This window comes from Thermobia domestica, chromosome 10, assembly GCF_964235325.1.
Source record: "Thermobia domestica chromosome 10, izTheDome1.hap1.1, whole genome shotgun sequence".
Classification (NCBI taxonomy): domain Eukaryota; kingdom Metazoa; phylum Arthropoda; class Insecta; order Zygentoma; family Lepismatidae; genus Thermobia; species Thermobia domestica.
The window spans coordinates 221,790,446-221,813,024 of NC_137463.1; the positions used below are offsets into that span (position 1 = coordinate 221,790,446).

The 22,579-nt window shown below is 35.7% G+C and overlaps 2 protein-coding genes across 2 annotated transcripts in view; both read right to left on the reverse strand.

Moving 5' to 3' along the window:
- Positions 1-535: 535 nt before the first annotated feature.
- LOC145661793 (zinc finger BED domain-containing protein 5-like) lies at positions 536-1,192 on the reverse strand. Its single transcript, XM_081727129.1, has one exon. It carries the CDS (start codon positions 1,190-1,192, stop codon positions 536-538), a length of 657 nt encoding a protein of 218 aa, XP_081583255.1.
- Positions 1,193-8,080: 6,888 nt separating this feature from the next.
- LOC145662182 (uncharacterized) overlaps positions 8,081-22,579 on the reverse strand; it is a 52,716-nt gene continuing 38,217 nt past the window's right edge. The window contains exons 2-3 of the mRNA XM_081727514.1: positions 18,462-18,543; positions 8,081-12,590 (exon numbers count right to left, since the gene is read on the reverse strand). Coding sequence (XP_081583640.1) covers positions 11,599-12,590; positions 18,462-18,543 — 1,074 coding nt within the window. The 3' untranslated portion in view covers positions 8,081-11,598. The remainder of the gene's footprint in view (positions 12,591-18,461; positions 18,544-22,579) is intronic.

A 22,579-nucleotide genomic window follows, 5' to 3' on the forward strand; every position in this document is an offset into this window, starting at 1 on the left:
TCGGTTGTTGACAAGAAATCGCTAAAGGTAGAGAAAGAATCATATTCTTTTTTGTCTAGGCGGTGGAACCAAAAGTTTAGTTTCTCGATTGCTGCTTCAATCTTGTCTTGAACCATAAATATGGTAACACTTTTGCCTTGAAGGCATGTATTTAGGGAGTTTGAAAAGCTGGAAACATCTGACATGTATGCTAGAATTGAGAGCCAAGTGAAGTCGTTCAGACGGCAACTCAATTCAAATTTGGAGTCTAAAAGAAATAACCTCACTTCATCGCGGAGGTCGAAAAGACGGGTCAAGACTGTTCCACGAGATAACCATCGAATTTCGGAATGTAGCAGGAGGTGTTGGTCACTCCCCATTTCATTGCACAGTGCATTGAATAATTGAGAGTGAAGAGAATGAGACTTGATACACAGTAATTCACAATTTTCACTGCATCGTCCAGAAGACTTTTCATTTTGTATGGCACATCACGTGAAGCTAACGTTTCTCTGTGGATACTTCAGTAGGTCCACTTCACTAAGAGAGCAACCGATTAAATGCGTACTATCAGTCCTTTATGTTTGCCAGTCATTGCTCGAGCACCGTTTGTACTAATGCCAACACAACATGACCATTCTATATGGTTCTCCACCATAAAAGAATTAAGAATTTCGAACATAGCTTCAACCGTTGTGTGAAGCGGAAGCTGTTTACAGAACAAAAGGTCTTCTTGTATGGCACTATTCTGTTCATATCTGACAAAAGCTAATAAATTTGATTTATCAGAAACGTCCATACTTTCGTCCAGTTGCAAAGTGAAGTATTCATTGTCCATCACTCGTGCTATTAGCATGTCCTGTACATTTCCAGCCATTTCTTTGATTCTTCTTTTGATGGTATCGTTAGATAATGAAATTAAAGATAACTCGTTTGATAATTTTTCCCCAAACATTAGGCGTGTCATTACTTTGGCACCTGGAAGAACCAACTCTTCACCAATTGTGTGAGATAGTCCTTTTTTCGCAATTAATAAAGTTACTTCATAAGAAGCCAACACTGCCTTTTCGTTATTTTGTCCAGAGGAAATGTCCTTAAGTATCTTTTTCGAAACACTAAGTTGTGTCAGCCTATTTCTAAAATACTCAACCAGTTTTTTAACCAGCTCAGAATGTTTACTTTCGACATGTCTTTGCAGTTTCGATGGTTTCATACACTCATTCGATAACACTTCGCCACAAACAACACTGCGGTTTATGAACACCGTTTCCCTCAACTACAGTAAATCCCATCCCAAAATATTTATCACAATATTTGCGTAATTTCTTTTGAACTCTCACAATTTCCTTGTTTTCTCCTTCTATAGTGTCGCTAGTTTCACTTCTTCCGCGTTTTAGCGAAGCTGATTTTAGCCACCGATCTATTATGTAGAATTCACATACACATAAACTCCAGATAAACATGATGCCTTATCTTCAAAAGTATATTAGCGTCCGCTAACACCAATTATCAAGTGTAGCTCTGTTCTGGAATATGATTCAGAGTATTTCTTTCCAACCCCTTCAAGATTTGCATTCGGAACTAGATAAAGAAATAGTCAGGTGCAAGCCTTTCCTTCCAGATGTTCAAGAACCACAGGATAAGTTCAACGCACCCAGTTTGTCAAAAATATGGACGGGGTTGTAGTAGCCGCATCTCACTCGCCAGATTTTCTTTCATCACCTACCTCATGCGGCAATTCAGTAAAATCATTTGTAAATAAATAATCTGGAGGAAACAGCTCTTTTCGTACTTGGACAAAAGCTATTGAAAGGGTGCAGTAGGAAGGGGGGAAAATGTATCTATCGCAGAAAATACCTTGGGTCAAGGGTTTTTGACAAGTGAAAGAATGCCGAGCAAGAATTTTTCATTCCCTTTTTCCTTTTCAAGTCAACTATTATGTCAAAGGAGATTATCGTTTGAAGATATTTTACAAACACGTACATCAGTCTCTACATACTTTTTGGCTGTCAGAAAAGAAAAAAACCGTTGGAGTATATGCAACTTCTTGTAGGTCGAATATCACTTCTCACGCAAATTGACTTATTAATTCGATCATTTAACTTAAAATTTTGTATTTCTCACCACTGTGTGCGCCTTTCTCAGATTGACTTGCGGATCCTCTGATATAATCCTCCGGACCCCAGGCTGGGAAAGGCGGACCCCAGCCTAGATGACCATTGTATAGTGGGTTGACAATACTTGAACGGAACGTTTGGTTTTCTGGATATATGTTAATAAATAAATGTTACCACTAATTCAATTAACTTTCGGAAGCAATGTCTTTATTTGCTCGTATATTAAGTGCATATACGATCTGCAATTGAGCTCTTTACTTTCAATTGGAAGTTCTTGAATGTAGCATAGATTTATATGACCAACATTTCTAATTGATTGATTGATTAATTTTTTTGAGTTTAACGTCTCTTCAGCAGCGACGCTATATGAAACGTTGACCTACTGATTACGTGGAATCCGAACTACATGAGCTCCACCGGGAATCGAACCCGGGTCTCCCACGCCAAAGGCGCGTACACTAACCACTTAGCCGCGAATGAGCTCTCAACATTTCTAATATACTAGCAGCATTATTAAGTAAAATTACATCGAGACATTGGCAAAACATACTTCCATATGAGCATTGCTAAAGTACTTCTAAGGAATGCAAAACTACGCTATCATACTAACATTGTTAAGTTGAAGCGGTGCGTGACGTCATGAATGAAGCTGATATTCAGGAAGATAAAGAGAGAAGAAAGAGAAGGAAAGACTGAAAATAATATAGTCTGTACATATAAAGGTTACATTGCGTTTATATAATGATTAATTTTATGATTTGAGTGCCAAGTTTATGCCTGTTTCCACGCTTAGCTGAAATTTAACTGCAGTCATGTCAGTGCATTTAAGCAATGATTTGTTGTAATTTGACTGGGAAAGCTTGCAGTTTATGTGTATATTATGCACTTTTCTCCCTGGCAAATGGAATATGTGAGAGGTCTACGACATTCATTTCAACTCTCTCTGACCTCATGGTTTGCTCCTCGTATCCACAGTAAATCAAACGAACTCACAGACGGACCAGATAATAACTTCAAGTACGCCACTCATGGATTTATGAACCGTCTTGGAAAGAACGAAAAGGAAGATGGAAAAGAAAGTTAATGCGAAGAAAAGGAAAACAAAAAAGGAAAGAAAGAAAATAGTTATATATATATATATATATATATATATATATATATATATATATATATATATATATATATATAATTACGGCGTTCTTTGGGCTGGATTCCTGATGAACACATTACTTTGGTTCAGAGAAGCCTACTTTAAACTACAGGTCCTTTCCAAGACATCTCTATACGTACAATAGAGTAATCTTGGGTCTTATACCGTAGAACCTCTTTACTCACAAAGAATGTAAATGCAAATCATTCTATTAAACGCACTCGTAGATCAACCTTTCCCAAACTGTGCTCTGCGGAAACCTTGCAGTTCCTCCCCATCAGTTACGAAAATGACAAAAAAATTTGAGGTGCTAAACTAAATTAAATTGATAAAAAATAAATTGCTGTTTCCATCTTGCGGGGAAAACGAGACTACCGCTTTCGAACGAAAAATATTTGTACTTTCTGTGATGGTAACTTGCTAGATGGGAACAGTATTAATAACTCGTCACTAGAATTATCTCGATCTTTCTTGCTTGCAAAGTACAACTTTCTCGAATCGTCGAGATCTCTTTCATTTGTTATATATACTATATCAGGCAGCCATAATTTATTATTCATTTTCTTTAGTCAAAATCTCGTGAGCGTATTTGTTGCTTGGAGAAGATAGCACCTAAATTGTCGTTGAAATGGAACTGTGGCTGAAAACGAACTCCATAAGACTTGAGAGTAGTCAGTGCTCAATCAAAGGGGGATAACAATAACTGTAACCTTACAATGGAAGAAGATAGTGCAATGGAAATTCCTTGGATTTGAGTTCGAAATATGTTGCTAATCATAGATTGTACTTCAGAATCTACGATGCCTAGTGGAGAAGAACCGAAAAGAAGTAGAAAAACGAATTGCTATTAATATTTTACATGAGATTCACTAAGTTTGCTGATAGACGTCGATAGTGTGCCATATGCAACAAAGTTTTGCCCAATAGCTCTGCGTTCCCTGCTCAACTTAGACAGCATTTTGGAACTTATTCTAACTTCACAAATAATACTTCAAACTATTTCAAACGAAAAGGCGACGAACTCCATGCAAATAAGACGAAATTGATCTCATGTAATTTTCATGTGATTTTGTTTAGCTTTCTTTTCAGTAGCGAGGCTATATGAGACGTGGGTCTACAATTTAACGTGTTATGCAAACCACCTGATCTGCTGCCTGGAATCTAACCCGAGTCTCCCATGCCAAAAGCGTGATCACTAACCACAGCTCAGTTGATCTCATGTAAATGCAAATAACCAGAAAAAAACTGAAAGCATCGTACTTGATTAGTCATGAACTGGATCTTACCGGTAAACCTCACACTTCTGCAGAAACTATTATAAAACCACTATTTGTGGAGGTAGTAAAGTGTATGGTGGACGAGAAAACTGCGAACTTGATCTGCTCTGTGCGTAATCGAATGCTGAATCTACCAACTAACTAACTAGCTATATGAATTTTGGAAATCCGGAGGTTCAATGCCACATCACAAAGGCTCTGCGTTAGCTTCTGCTCTTAGCCAACTGGATTCAGTTTCTACTTTGTATTCCTATCTGTGACAAGTTCAGCTTAATATTGTCCTCCCATCTGCACCTACTTCTTCGTAATGGTCTTTCTCTGATTGGGTTTCCAGTTAAAATTGGGAAAGTATTTCTACTTTCTTCTATTCTAGCTACATGGCCTGCCCACCTAAGTCTATGTTCCTCCCTTAAAATATGTAACCATCTTTCGCAACAATACAGTACAAGAGGCATAATTATCGATTTATATATTTTAAGCTTCAAATTCTCCAAGAAGATTAGCGAAAACAAAACATTTTGAGCTGAATAATAACACGAGTTCCCGTCTTTCAGTCAACATTTAATTTCTTCGCGGATTCGGTTTCGGTCTGTTAATGTTAATCATCGACGTTTAAAAGTATCTACTTTGTTGAAAGTATTGCTGTTTTAATGTATCTATAATTTGCAGTATTATAGTCACGCTGAACTTCCACATATTTAGTTTTCTCTGAATTTACTTCTAAAGAAATGTCCTATTGGCGTTTAAGAAAACTTCTGTATTTGTTTCTGTTGTCCTCATATCATTTTCTATAATTAGCATAAGCCATAACTTAGTGAGTGCTTCAGACTCTGGTTGCAATCTTTGATTTTCGTTCTAAGTTATTTTACACCAAAATTGGACAATAATGGAGACAACGAATCTTCCTGTTTCTGGCTATTTTTGACGTGAGAGCTTGTGAACAAATATTTTCCTACTCGGACTTTACTTTGGGATTAATTTAAACACATTTTAATTAAAGTAACTAGTTCATTTTGTGTTTCAAATTCAGTAAGAATGTCAGCGGCGGAAATCTGTCTTCAACATTGGGGGGACAATTAAGACTTTTTTTTTTTTTTTTGATAAGCGATGCTCAAAATATTTGTGAAGTTGGAAAACAATCTTGTGGAGGATCAGGGAGCAGAGTTGTCTTCAACATTGGGAGGCGGGCAGATTTGAGGCTTATTTTGGGGGGGAAATCAATTTTATCTCACTTTCCTTTGTGTCAATCGGACACATCATCACATTCCTCCCCCCCCAAAATACATTTCAAATCGGATTATTGGCGGGACAGTCCTCCCAGTTTCAAGATTGGAGGAGACTTGTTCCCCTCATCCCCCCTGGACTTGCACCAGTGAAGAATGTTACACAATGTTTTCCCTCCTAAAAGAGACGTTGGCTTTTCTGAAATCAATAAATAATTGATGCGCCGGAGTATTACTGTATATTCCCAATTGTTTTCACATATTTGACGAATAGTAAATAACTGATCGATAGATTATCGATTTCGCCTAAATTTACTGAATAATTTAAACTGTATATGGGGTCAATCTTGTTAATGATGTTAAATATAGCCTAATTTCCTATATGAGTCAAACTAAATTTGCGCTGCAACTTCATGAATCCACGAAAGTTATGCGACTTTTCTAGTTCATTTTCATAAATATGTCTTCATAAATATATAATTCTGTCCTTTTCTTGAACTTCGAACGGACGTTTCTTCACTTTTGAATGACCAAAATAGTTTGCTAGCACATTTCATGAGAAATTGTTGTGCAAATTATGTTACTTGGCAGACATTTTTTCTCCAATATAAACAATTTTATCATACCCATATAAGGGTAATGGAAGACAATATTCGATGTTAATGACAAAGTTGCTTCGCTGAAGAAAAAATAACACTCTACTTAGAAAGAATTGAGGATAAGGATCTAACATATTTCAGATTGACTTCAAACTTTTTAGAACAAAATAACAATGTATGATTCATTGTTAGCACGAATAAAAGAACACTTCAATAATTTGTTTCAAAATTTGAATTCATATTTTCTAAGGGCGCCCAGGAATAGATTCAAAAGAATTTTGATTGAATATTATGTCTATTTTTCAGTTATGTCATAACAACAAACCTTCACTACGGCAGAGTATGAGGTCCATATAAACATGATGTCGGACAGCTGCTGTAAGGCATTATTTAAAAAGAAACCCTTTCCCGAATTATGGCCTCAGTTGGAATTTCTTTTTCGATCTTAAGTTTCAAAGCTAAATTACTCTAATGTAATTGTATCGTCTTACACCACTACAAAAACTTATTTGGACGTAAAAGACGACATGCGTCTTTCACTGACCTCTGTGACATTGACAAGCTCTGCTGCAAGAAGGAGGCACATTGTCCAAATGAACTTTTGGGTGTACACCAATATCTTAACAGTTATATAATTTTGTAGATTTCAATAATAAATAATATTGTCTTCAGTTCTATTTCACTGTTGTTACTAATAATACTTGAATAAAAATGCTATTTTATTCATAGATTCACAATAGACATAATAGATTTTCAATTTATTCAGAACACATACTGATAGAACTAAACACTTTTTAGAGATATACATTTTTGCTTTAGAAAAGACTCCCAGCTGAAAACGTTTGGCAACCGTTGTCGTACATTTATGATTAGTACAATCACAACAGCTATGTATACGTTTTTCTTGCTGAAACCCCGTTGCCTACCTTTCTAGGTTCTTAATTATTCATAATACAGTTTCTCTGGTGTAAAGTCATGATATGTTTTTAAAGTCAAAAGAAAGTTTAAAATAGTTAAAAAAGAATAGGGAAAAATAAAGAGAAAGAAAAAGATAGTAGAAAATAATTGATAAAAAGACAGTAACTAGTCTAGATGCAAATTTCATTTTTTCAAATGAAATGGTTTTAGCTTTCAAATATAAAAGAATTAGTTGAAGAGCATCAGCATAACTTTTATTAGTTTTTCCTTATCGTTCTTCTATCAGTCTAGAAAATTGAATTTATATATTAGTTTCAAATGTTTTGTCGACAGATTCTCGCTGCGAATAAAAATAAAACGAAATTTTGTTAGTTTGAACACTTGAATTTATTACAAAATTTGAAAATAAATACAAATCTTAATTTTCAGTTGTTTTATTAGAAAGCATACAGGCAAAGTAATACTACTACTCAGTTTTTACGTATATGACTGACCCTTCTTGAAAGTACATGCCTAATGTAACTACATTAGTACTGAAATATTATTTAACTTACAAGAATATACCATGTTTCTAATATTGTTCTTAAATGAATTCAAGAGCAGTAAAAGAAACGAAAAAGCTTAACTCGATTTTTAAAGTAGTTTCACAGAAGGGTCTACCAATTAGCTTACGTTACCAAACCCTACCAACAATTCTATGTATTTGTGTTGGTAAAATCACATAAATGTTGAACGATTACTTACTCTAGGTGTGCAGACAAGACCAAATTTAAGATCTTGACATTCTTCAAATATCTCAATGCACAAGTTTTAAAAAAAAGATTCAACATACTTGGCATCTTCTTTAGCGATGTAATGGTTATTTCGAACAGATATGGAAGTACAATTATTCTCATAGAATTTTGTTTTCCCTTGAAATCTTTTTTTCTTTTTGGTTTAATGTCCCATGATTATGAACCGAGGTCAAGGAGACGATGATGATAATGGACGAAATGTGGAATGAAGAAAGTGGGAGGAAACGGAAAAAAACCGAGAAAACTCACGCACACGAGGTTTGTCCATTACGAAACCTATTTGGAGGGACCAGGAATCTAATCAGGGACCTCACACACCAGAATTGAGTGCTCTACCACTTAGCACAGTCTTCAGGAACCCAGATTCGTAAGTGAATGTATCTACATAAAACTAACTTCCCTTCTTGACTTTTTTCCTTAGGATTTTTCTAAGTCACCCACTCCATTTCCACTCTAAAAATACCCTTTTGGCGCTACTTCTATTAATACAATTCACTTATAAGTTACAACGATAACGTTTATGTATATTTAGTTACAGGGCAACAAGGCCAATACCTTATGATAACAAATCTTGTTTACCAGACTTGTTTAAACTTGCTTTATTTATGCTGTTAAAGATGTAATAAGGGGGGAAACCATATGAAGTGTATTTTTTATTTCTGTGAAATGAATGATAAGTATTAAGGAAATACAAAGTTTAAAAGTAAAAAGAAAGTTTAATTTATTGATATAACTATCGTGAGAAGTTTTGGTGATAATTTAAGTAATTTTAGTCGAACTGGGACTGCAACATTTAATTATATATGTATGTCATACAGTTATGCTTTGTTTCTCCATATACATAGCATTGCTTACGCACGCTGGTATGATTCTAACGATACATTTATCATTCTAATAGAGAACCTGATCGGAGTCAAAACAAGTTTTCTTCTTACCACACTTACGCACCAGGTCTGATAATCATTAGTTTTGACGTTCTTTACTTTCCACTGTCAAGTCAACCTCAGCTCATGTACGTACAGAACGTTTGTAAATACTTCTAAAGAATTAACTAACTTTATAATATCGCTAATATTTTAACGCATTATTACAATAATCTGTATTACTGAGATAAGTAACAATCTTTTAGTATAACTGCAAATTCCATTTGTTTGGTAGTCGGGCATTATGGGATACCGGTAACGTTGGAATGACAAATGATGGTAAGAGTTGTGAATTGACAGGATAATTTCTGTATTCAAGCGATAATTTCACCTAATATGCAATTCAAAAAAGATATTGAGCCTGCTGGATGTATCAAAGTGCCAATATAATAATGGCTGAACTTCAGATTAGGAAACAAGAAGTATCTAGTGGGACCTCCACTTTTTACATTAAAGTTTGGTTAAGTACAAGGCTTCTAAATAGCAAAACATGAATGCTGATTTCGCTAAGGACTAGATATGCAATATGCTACAAATTAATATACACCTTGTTTACAAATAATACATTTTCAATATTTGTAATTACATCTTCAATACATAAATAATAGATCTACTACTTAAAAGTTGAACATAGTTATAAATGGTAGAAGTTGTTGATAGTAACTAGAAAAAGAACAATGACAGGATGGATTTAGAGTTCACACGGTTCTGTATTATAAAACATTTCCCTCCCTAGCACGATCCTTATTTTTCTCTTTTGCAATGGCAAAGAGGGGGAGTAAGGGGGTTCGTTTTGATCGTCTATCTGGTTACAAAGAATGAATTATAAGTCCTCTCTATAATTTATTAAATATTCACTATTGGATGCTTCACTTTGTCGCAAGCGATATTATTTGCAGTTGACATTAGGGAATCAATTTGCGCCGTATTTCGACTGAATTATAAACTTCCCATTTTATCAATCCTTGACCAGTTGATAGAAGTTCAACATGAATTCTCCCGTTAATTTCTGTATATATCATTTTTCCGTTAAGATTTGGTTGTGGTAGACTGAACAGTAGTGTTATCACGTAAGTACTATTTGGTGCACAATTTACAAATATAAAGATTCAAATTCAATGAGCGAGGGCCAGAATCTGTCACTGAATGGAAAGTATGTACAGTAGTTTCGAAGATGGAGAAGTCATGAAATAATGTGCGCGCTCGCAGGAAGCATTAAGTAAACACATGTAATGTAGATGTAGTTACGTTCGAACGAAGAGGACTTATTGTGTTCTTAATGAATGGCGCCGGGTAATCATGTCAACTGACTTGACATTATGAAAGTACTATTTGCACACTACACGCGCTTTTTCACAAACTCGAGAGCCTAATAAACTCTAACATTTGAACTCTTACTATTATCTACTCAAACTTATTCATAAAGGTTTGAACTAGTGGTGGGCACAAAAACCGGTTTTTCGGTTTTTGAAAAAACGAAACGGGTTTTTGAAAATTTTCAAAAAAACGGTTTCGGTTTTTCACCGAAACCGGTTTCGGTTTTCTTCAAAACCGGTTCTGTTTTCACCTAAACCGGTTATCGGTTTTCTCCAAAACCGGTTCGGTTTTTCAGCTGATCCGGTTTCGGTTTTCTTAAAAAACCGATTCCGTTTTTTTTTCAAAATTTGTTTTATTTCTGACCAGAATGGTGTTTCGTTGTTCTCCGGAAACCGAATCCATTTCCACAGAAATAGTTTTATGTGTTTTCGAAAAGTTTTCACCGAAACTGGTTTCGGTGAAAACCGAAACCGGTTTCGGCGAAAAAACCAAACCGGTTTTGGAGAAAACCGGAACCGGTTTCGGTGAAAAACCGAACCGGTTTTGGAGAAAACCGAAATGTCGGTTTTTCGGGTTTCGGTTTTTATAGAAACCGGTTTTGCCCATCCCTAGTTTGAACACAGTTGGGCAGTTATTCTTCGACCGAGGACACAATCCATCCAAAGCTGCTATTTTTTTTCATTAAAACCAAATTTTATACTAGGACGACTTACTTATTCTGCTGCCTTTCCTCATATTTCTTATGCCAATAACTATGAAAAGGTGTGCAGAGCAAATAATCATGAAACTTGAATTCGACATCCGAGTAGACTCAGAATTTGCATCAAGATTACAACTGTGGCTCAGTCTTTGAAAGACTAAAATGATTTGACAACGTTGCTACCCCAGTTTGGAAGCAATATCCTCATGATCTATACCTAGATCTCGTTCTAATAAGAAGGTAATTGAAACAATTGCTGTTGCATCAATAGGAATCACTAAAACCTTTTACAACTTTAAATTATATTTTATCTTTTAAAGATGTCGGATTCGTTTCATTCGTTCTTGCTTAGAACATTCTCACAATATATTTGTCAAGTGACAATAATCAATCAATGGGACCGCAAAGAAATAAAATAGGTAACAGTAAACATTTTATTTCTTTGTCCAAGTCTTATAAGCAATGATTACTTATTACTCATTACGTAATAGCAGCCATCAGATTTATTTCGTTGAAAATAGGAAGAGATGCTTGAGCTACTTTTATTTGCAACCATTGATGTAATCAGAATAATTTCAATAGTAGAACTGGGTATTGGATTTCAAATAGGTACATCTCTTTTCCTAGTAAAATGAGATTCAATACCTGAAGGAGATATATCATCATTATTTTCATCTGAATAGAACGTTCCTTGCGGACTTTGGTATGAATTGTAGATATCCCCTAAGTTCGCAGCCGAATAAACATATAAACCATGAATAATATTGTCATAACCATATATAGTACTTGCTTTACCGTCATCACGAAAAGAAGAACTAATACTCTTGGTTCCACTGTCAAATTTAGTTCTCTGTGACTTGAATACAACATTACTTTTAGAAGAAGGGAATATTCGTTTGTGTATTCTTCCTTGCTTATAAACGTACAGCGCCCTATTTCTAATGCCGTTTCTATTATTTGGGATCACATTTTTCTCCACTTGAATACTGGAACTGTTATCGCTTGAAAAATCGTTGAAATTATCGAAATGGTGACCAACATTCCAGGAGTATTTACCATATATTAAATTCTGTTGTCCATAAGTAATCTTGTCTTTAGATTTTTCTCCAAAGTTCTCCCCAACTTTAGTTAGGTTTTTCACTGGCTTTGTAAATGACTGAAAGTTGTTATATTGGTCAGTTTGCACACCTACATCTTTGGAATATTCATTAAATACTATATTTTGTTGTCCAAAGACAACATTGCGACCATTAGTTTGTTTAGCCTTACGAGGTTTTGGAGTAAAGCTGAAAGGACTATAAGTGGGTATAGGGTTAATATTTTGGACGGGGAGAACTTGAAAACGCTGGAAAGAAGTGACTGGACGTGTATGTGTTTTCTGATTAGCATTTACATAAAAGGCATATTGTGCTGGTTCTCTGGTTCTATATAGCGTTGGGTTGAGTTCCCATGTTCTTCCAAAATGGTTTCCCGTTAATTTCTCAGCTTCATTCAGGTAATGAAAGTATAATGAATATGGTAATTGCCTTCGTGTTCTATGGCGCACAGTATCGTTGTAATTAGTTAGAGTTATTTTGGCTTCCGTATCTCCTCCTGTAAAAGAAAACAATACGAATATAAAACTTAAAAATTTGTCACAAATATTGACTTCAATAAAAGTAAAGTACCAACATTCTCTTAAGTCAAATCTTACATTTAATACTATCAAAAAAATACAGATATCACACGCGAGATTTATTACAAACGCTGATAAGAATAAAACCCTATGCCAGTATTATCTAAAGTGATACCTTACGTTACAATCAAAGCAACACGGAAGTCAAACGCCAAGATTTGTCACAAATGTTGATAAGAATAAAACTATTATGCTAGTATTCTCTAAAGTGATATCTTTCGTTCAAGACAATCAAAGCAACACGAAGGTCAAACGCTGAGATTTATCACAATCACTGACATAAATAGAAGTAAGTGTTCCAAAATTCTCTTAAGTCAAACCTTATGTTTAATACTATTAAAATAGAAATCAAATGCTGAGATTTATCACAAATGTTGATAAGAATAACACTATCACGCTACTATTCTCTAAAATAATATCTTACTTTAAATACAATCAAACCTACACGAAAAACAAAGCCGAGATTTATCACAAACACTGATATAAGTCAAAGTAGTGCTCCAAAATTCTCTGATGTCAAACGTTGTAACTTACTTAAATTGTACATGTGTTGATAATAAGAAATGTGTAATAAATTACATAAATTGGATTATTTAATATTAGATCGCCATTTTAGCACCCATTGGGAAATATGTCACTACAAAATTTTACAACAAAATTCTACTTAAAATAAATAAAAATTGATTTATTATTCTTTCGCAACTTAAATCTGACTTCGAAACCTACAGGCTCGGACTGGCCAGGGCAGAAGGGCAGGGATACCTGCCGCTCTCTCTCTCTCTCTCTCTCTCTCTCTCTATATATATATATATATATATATATATATATATATATATATATATATATATATATATATATATATATATATATAGGGTGTTGCAAAATAAGTGGAGGTGACTCCTGCCACTGAGACAAGAAAAAAAGTTCTCTTGAACTTTCGGCTATCAGACATAGTTTCGGATCTACAAGGTACCGAAAGCGTGGGAAAATGACTTTCGGACGCCAATAGTTCGAAAAATATCCAACGTAAAGAGGGCGGGTAAAAAATTCACTGAAGAAGTCATACTTGCTGTATTGAATTTTGCATGTTTCACAATCCTACCATGCACGCGCAAGGGATTCCCCAAAGGAACGTAGGGAGTTCCGGATAATCTGCCAAATGAAAATTGGTTTAAATGGATATGGATGATAGGGTTTCTACTAGGTACAATAATTCGTTTGTATTAAGTCGATATCTGGAACAAATACGAAATGGCGGACACCTTCATACCCGTTGTGTGTGGTTGCATAATCGCCAGGTACTGATGCTGGCCAACAGTGACGTTCTGAGTATTAAGTTTAGCGAATTTGTACTCAAATTCTCTAGAAAGACATCTGGAGTGTCGGTAGAGCACAAAAGATGAAGCAGGGTGATTCACATGTGTGGAAAAACTTAACGGAAAATGCCCAGAAATGCACTAACACTCAGTAAACATGAGTTCAAAGCGTCGGAAATGTAAGGAATATCATCAAAAACATGAAAGCCATTGCCAATTCACCAATAATATTCCATCAATCCGATGCAATATGATGTGTACGATTGCATACCAATAAGGATGCAACAACTGAGGCCAAGTTGAAATTGTGCAAGGGGACTCACAAAGAAACTGGGTAAACTAAAGGAATGTCACTAGTGGGATTGCATGATCGATATTGAAATGTGGCCAATGTGTATGTTGATATCAATATGTAGCTAATGGACAAATGTCAACTGTCCCACTACTGCTGGGACACCGTACCACGTGCGAAAAATAGGAAAATAACTACTCGGGTCTTGAATCTGAGGCCGTGGGCTCCCAGTAGGATTGAAAACCGCGACCACGCGAGCGAAAGCGAGCGCTCTAGCCCCCAGGCTCCAGGGAGCCTCACTTTCTCTGTATTCATTTCTTTATGGAGTACCCATTTTGTTTGGCAAGCGCTCTTGTACAGCCTCCCGACATGCTTGTGTGTTTCATTTTCTTACTCCTACTGCACAGTTGTAAACAATCAGAGCTTTAAGACGTTTCTTCCTATTTTTCATGTCGTTTTATTTTCCATATGTATAGTGTTCCAGCTGTAGTGTTATATGTGCCAAATTGGTTTCATTCTCGTATTTGTGTTGGCATGTCCACTGTGTGTAAGATACGAATTTCTGGAGGTATTTTCCTATATTTTGAGTACGTCATATGCTCCAGAAGACGTGGGACATAATACAAGTTTGTTATTTTGCTCTATCAGAATTTGAACCATGTATTAAGAGACTTCTTTTCATATGCGTCGACTGTGGGACACTCTCCCAAACAAAGAGGGACGTTGATACAATCGTGTTCTAGTTACGTTCTACCGAAAAGTGCACAAGATGTAATAGCAGAATGTACAACGTTATTTTCCTAGTTTTCGCACGTGATACGGTGAAAAAATGAAATGAAATCTTTGTTTTACGTCCCACGGTTATGCCGGCTAGGCTAAAGGAGACGGTGATTAAAGAAATGAATGAAATGGTGGAATGAAGAAACTGGGAGGAAACGGGAGGACCTCGAGAAAAACCACGCACATGGTGTTTGTTCACCACAAAGTTCGCTTGGCGGGGGGTGGGATTGAACCCGGGACCCCAAGCACCAGAGGTGAACGCAGTAGTGGGACATGTTGACATTTGTCCATTAGCTACATGTTGATATCAACACATACATTGGCCACGTTTCAATATCGATCATGCGATCCCACTAGTGACATTCCTATAGTTTACCCATTTTCTTTGTGAGTCCCCTTGCACAATTTCAACTTGGCCTCAGTTGTTGCATCCTTACTGGTATGCAACCCTGTACATCATATTGCATCGGATTGATGGAATATTATTGGCGAATTGGCAATGGCTTTCATGTCCTTGAGGGTGATTATTTGAGATAAGTTGTGATATCAATCATTAGAAATTTAAAAATTTGAATAGAAAAATAACTAAATAACGGCATTTTAATATATAGATTTAGAGCTAGAAAATGTAGAGCGGAGACTACTTATGAAATTACTTTCCACTAGGAAAATCTAACCATAAACATAAGGCAAATTGCAATACAAATTAAAGAAATATTTGATTTGCTAAAGTTAATCAAGCTCCATAAAATTAACCGCAGAAGGATAAAATATTTATAAAAGGGAATAAATGACCTTTCTTCTGTACTTGAAATGAATTACTAGTTGCTACAAAACATTTATTTATTCATTCATGTTTAGCGTCTCTTTCCATCACTGGGGGTTTAGAGATGTGGACTTATAGTTTACAGTGGAAAACGGAATCACTGTAAAGTGTTCCATACTCGCACATCGGAACCTAATCACTGTAAATGCGTTCCTTACTCGCACACAGCAATTCAACTATAGTAATCTGTCCCAGGCTCGCACACGGGAATTAAACCCATGTATTGTGTTCCATATTCGTACATGGAAATCGATCCACTGTAATGTGTTTCATATTCGAATATGGGAATCAAACAACTGTACTGCGTTCCATACTCACACATGGGAATCTAATCATTGTAATGCGTTCCATACTCGCACGTAGCAATCGAACCAGTGTAATGTGTTCCATACTTGCACACGGGAAACGAACCACTGCAATGCGTTCCATATTTGCACATAGGAATTGATTTACTGTAACGTATTTCATACTCGTATATAGGAATCAAACCACTGTAATGCGTTCCATACTGGCAGATGAGAACTGAATCACAGTAATGTGTTTCATGCTCTCACGTGGAATCGTACCATTGTAGTACGTTCCATACTCGCACACGGCAATCCATCCGCTGTAATGTGTTCCATATTCGGATATGCGAATCGAACCACTATAATGCGTTCCATATTCACACATGGAATTCGAACTACTATAATGCGTTCTATACTCGCACCTGGGAATCTAATCACTGTAATGCTTCCATACTCGCACGTAGCAATCGAAAACGTGCAATGTGTTCCATACTCGCACACGGGAATCGATCCACTGTAATGTGTTTCATACTCGTATATAGGAATCGAACCACTATAATGTATCCCATACTCACACATGGGACCGAATCACTGTAATGTGTTTGATACTCGCACGTGGGAATGGAACAATTGTAATACGTTTTATACTGGCATATAGCAATCGATCCGCTGTGATATGTTAAATATTCGCATATGATAATCGAACCACTGTAAAGCGTTCCACATTCACACATGGGAACTGAACCATTGTAATTTGTTGCATACTCGCTTAGAGAAATCAATCTGTTGTAATGTGTTCCATACTCGCACACGAGAATCGCTTCACTGTAATGTGTTCCATACTCGCACATGGAAACCGAACCACTGTAGTGCATTGAGAATCGAACCACTGTAATGCTTTCCAAGGTCGCATATGGAACAGAACCACTGTAATGGGTTCCATACTTGCTCATGGAAACCGAATCACTGCAATGCGTTCCGCGCTCGCACACAGAAATATAACCTGGAACCATGTGCACCAAGACTAAACATTTGTATTGCTTACTTATTCAAGAAGAAATTTAATTTGTTTTAAACCGACTTCAAAAAACGGAGGAGGTTCTCTACTCGACCCATTTATATAGATACAGCGTGGCGCACATTGTATCTACTAACTTCAAATGATAACAGAGACATAGTGAATGCAAGTAGTAATTTAGAACAGTTATGAATTACAAGTATATACTGGCAATTACTACGGGATGTAACACATATTGATAGTCCTCAATACACCTTGAAAATAATTTCCTTCCAATTTTTTCCCGTTAGACTGGATGCATTGCTAAAGGCGACGCGGGAAGACTTCCATAACACACCTTAACACACTTTGCGAAATGGCGCTTTTTTTTTTTTTTTTCAGAGCGAATGGCAGACTTCATGTCATGAATAATCTGCAAACGATTGTCAAAGACACTTTCCTTCACACAACCTTGGAGCTTTCAAATCTGGATGAAGAGATGGCGACGTTACATCGCTAAAACGACATGTCACACGATTTGGAAATATCTGTATGACTACAGCTATACTTTGGCGTGCTGTGTGTGTCGTTGCAATGTCCTGTTGAAACCGAATGGTGTTAATCAATTCTCCTGCCTGAAATTCAGAAATGAGGAAATTCTGCTACACTTCCGGAGTCATGCTAAGGAAAAAGAAAGAAATAAGAAAATAGCAATAAACTCACAGATGCCAACTTCTCTTCGTATCACAAGTTTTGGACGTGTAAACATTGTGAATTTTCCTGAGACAAATACGGGAAATTTTGCTTAATAAGATATCCATTTGTTTCATCGGACATCAGGAGTTGTTGGAGAAAAAGTAGTTCTCGGTTATTCATTGCAAAAATGTCACTACAGCTGGCGAGTGTGTTTTGCTTATCAATGTCTCTCAACATTTGAACCGTTTACAGTTTATACAGCCTTGTTAAAATCCCTGGAAAGTCCACTTTCTTTAATATCTCTGAATATTTATCCAGAGGTAAAACACAATCTCACAAATGTAAATCTCTTTCGACCAATTGAAAATCTTTGCAAGGACTGCTAAAGTATTAAGGTTTCCTAGTTAGGGTTGTGAGAGTATAGTCTTCGAAAGAGATGTGGGTGGCCAGGATTTTTTGCACAAAAATAACTTTTTTTTTTTAATTGTTAAAGATATGGCAGTTTTATCAAAAATACAAGCTAGAGTAGAGGCTGTGTCAAGTTCCATGCCTGTGAATTATACCTTCTGTTTACCTCTTTATTGTACTCTCTTACCTTCAATTTCAATCTCTGGAATTGGAAGGCCATGTTGAAGTTGTGCAGCGAACCAGAATAAAAAATTGGCAAAGAATATTTTCTGCAAAAGAAGAAATAAATAAAATAAGCTGTAATAGCATTTGCTGAAGCTATTGTCTTCGTAAATACAAGTTTATGGTATCTTAAGTTTATGGAAGACTGCAAAAGTTATTTATTATTACTGCTCAAGTTATATTTGTTGCAATTTAAGTTGTTTTCGTTTTCACGAATCACCTAACTGGAACAAAATGCAACTTTTTTGCTGATTTTTATGTAACGAAGCGTGAAAATAACTCTGTTTTTATTATTTTATGATCTTTTCTTCTAAGTGTAAGGTTGCTCCTGGTAGGAGGGGCTGCTGACCGTTGAACATAATAATTTGAAACTTAATATGTCCAACTCTTTAGTACATACGTCGTACATGAAGAAAATGAACATTGTAAAAGCATGGAAGCATGTCCTGATCTGGAGTATATGTTTTTATCACTACGTATATCAAGGCATTCGAGCATAGAAACGGGAAAAAAAAATATTCATTCACAAAATCACATTTTACTTGCATATCTGTTCTTCATTTTCAATTTTTTTTGTAGAACTAGAAGACCAATAATATGTATTAAGATTACAGAATCCTCTTCTACCTAGTCATATCTCGTTTTTTTTTTTTTTTGGGACCTAAAATGATCCGAGCAGGCTTTTAGGAAAATGGGGTCCTTTGTCATTTGGTACAGACAACTACACTACATCAATTTCAAGGTTCTTATATATATATATATTGGCTTAGTGTAAGTTTAAGAGTAAAAATTGTGAGTATAGTAATAATATACACAATACAAAAGTTATTTTATAATTTACTAGAATCGATTACCGTTTCACTGGGCTAAAATATAAATTTTAAATGCACAGCTCCTTACCTCATGTGTTCGGTACCTGTGAAATATGCTATTTTTGTTTTTTGGTAGATTTAAACGGCACCAGAAGTATCACTGCTCATCTCAGTGACTCCGAAAACTATGGATTCGACACTAATGTTGGTCATTTTTGATAATTTTTATGTATCTCCCCCTGCCCCTGCCTCAAGCTGTGGGGTTGAATTTTGATGAAAATGGGATCGGGAGTGTCATTCAACTCAACGACACCGAAAACTGTGGACAGTCGACAGTAATATTAGTCATTTTCGATCATTTATATATAATATACTATATATCACCCCTACCCCAAGTTGTAGAGCTCAAAATGGATTTGAACAATTGAAGTGTCATTGTTGTTCTTTTCTGCGATCCCGAAAATTATAAATTCGACATCAATATTGGTCATCTTTGATCATTTTAAAATATCTCCCCTACTTTCGCTCCCGCAAGTTGCAACCGTGAAAGTGATATGATAAAACCCATTACAGGTCCGAGTCTCATCTATGTTCAGAATTTTATTGAGATCGGTCGGGTGGTTCAAGGGATTAAGAGTCAATAATATAGTAACTTTCAATTTTATAATATAGATATTGAAACACCAAATCTTCAAATGAAAGAGAAATATTACATCTATAAACTTTAATTAAAAATTATGTGTACTTTAAATGTTCACGTGAAACAATACATTTATGTTTATGTAATTTGTATTGATGAAGTTTAGTTTTACGTTTACTCGTTGTCCTATTAAAAGATTTCTCGAGTAACATAGTAAATCATTTTTTGAAATCTAAAAATGTCCTTATTTTAAAAGTCGTTATATGGCAATCTTTCCGAATATGTACTGTAGCTTAAGGTATCTTGGAATGTTCAAGGAGGGACACTTTCTAGACGTCCATAATCAATGATATTACTTTGTCTTATACATATTTTTATACACTGAAGATGTAGTAGTCATACATTTTCGCAGCACAAACTACTACCTGGACAGAGCTAATACGATTTAAATGTTAACGATAATGTAAAAATTTCTTTGCAGTAAGATTATTTCATTTTTCATTTATTGCGCCTTGACTCAGTTTGTTTGTGTGGTCGAAGAATAATATTATTTATGGTATGAATGGTCTCGGTATGTGTTTGACCTTAGAATGAAGCATATATATTTTTTCTTTTTTTTAGATCAACATCGTAATGCAATTTGGGGTGTTTCTTCAGTTAGGAGATTAAAAAAAGTCCAGGCTAAAAATCCAGAAATGTAGTCGATAGGAACTCAATTCCGAGCCAGCTGACATAAATGTCCGTGTCTGAACTTCTACTTAAATGTCATCAAGATTATAGCGAATCACCTTAGTGAACCCAAAAACTATATATTCAACACTAATTTCATGCATTGTGTAAATTTAATTTTCACCCAATTTTACTACCCCGATTCCGATGTGGACTCCAAAGATATCGAGGTATCACTATTTATCTTAGAAACCCCGAAAATCATGGATTTGACAATGATATATTTCATTTTCGATTATTTTTACATACTACTCCCTTTTCACCCGTTAGCGGTATCTCACTTCTTGACTAAACTTATTTATTTATTTACTTATTTATTTTTGAAATTGTTCCAGGCATTCTAGACTTATGCTGGAACACACACACATACATAGGCTATATCAATTTATGCACACAGATTTTAAGAGCACTTTTGAGAGATTTGTAATTTAGGGCCCTCGGCCTTGGGCTTTTTCCTCAACCGCCGTACAACAAATTTGGTAAATCATGTAACTAGCTCATGAAACAATCTTCATCATTCTTTTTTTTTTTTTTATCTAAATTGGTCAAACCATTTTTGAAGGGGAAAATGGTAATAGTGGTGTGTGTCCGTTTCTGAGCTTGTTCGATCCCCCAAACTGAGATTTACAGCAGTTATACTCTTTACCATTCTTTCTACTTTCAAATATATGTCGGTATCAAAGCTTGAATTTGGTAATTGACTGACTTGAAAAGTCAATTAACAGGAAAACAGGGGTAAAAGTGCCGTAACCCTACCTCGAAAATATATGTACAGCGTCCCCCCAGTTCCTAAAAAATTACAATGGGCAAAGATAGACAGGGGCGACGGCGTGGCGTCATGCCGCTACCTACCGTCTCCCCACCTTTTCAAATCCTCATTTACCTCTGCAGGAAACCAACCCATAGAATTAATGAACTACATGGCAATTATAGCGAAGTCTTTCAAATAATTTGGGCCAATCAAATTATGCAGGTTACATATCCGGTCAGCAATTATCTTTATGCCAAGATTCCTCCAAATTGAACCTCATATTCATCAGAAATAGAAATACACTTTAGATTCGGTCTTGGTCTAATTTAGTTTCGATAAGAAAAATCTTTAAAATATATAGAAGACTTACGATCCTTTGGTATTGTTATTTTCATTTTTATGTTATTTTAAAGATGTTTGACAGCTTCAGCTTTAGCACTCAAGATATTTGTGCATAAATAATCGAATTTGACAGACCATTTAAGTAATCACTACTCAGTAATGACACTCGTACTAATTTTAACCTCAATCGGCCAAGCCTTTGGGTTTTGCTCTCGATCAAATTTGAACTCGGTTCACCAGTTTTGAATTCCGAATGTTCCGTTTTATTATTAGACAGAAAAAAATCCGTTCTCCGGACAGCGGTATATTGTACAAATATACGGTATCCTCTTGCTTACTATAGAAATGAGTACGGAGCATACGTTATCCGTATGCTACATAGGCACTGCCCTTAGATGTTATATCATGCCGTTGCAGGATGTCAGACATCTAACAGTTTTCCGTATATCACGTACATATATTTATGTTACCTTCGTCAGCTATATGTTATATACGTGTATTTGTATGTGAGATCCTCACCACCTACATTGTCTCATACAGAAAGTACGTATAGATGAAACACTTATACAGAAAGTGTTATAAAACACGCGTTTTCAGTTATACGTCTGCTGTACGTTAAGTCCAAAAACTACAGGAATTACGTATGTAACCTTTTTAAGTACGCCACCTACAGTTTTCTTTCTCAGTGTAGGGTTGTCAGATTCTTGGGCGCTGCTTGGAGTCCACGGCAGGGCCGTAATCACGGGGTTCTAGGGAAAGGACTAAATTTTTGTTGCCCCCCTAAAATTTTCACGGTAGGCTTGCAAATG

Excerpts from the sequence above, each read along its gene's own strand:
- LOC145661793 (XM_081727129.1), bottom strand. The coding sequence starts at position 1,192 with ATGAAACCATCGAAACTGCAAAGACATGTCGAAAGTAAACATTCTGAG.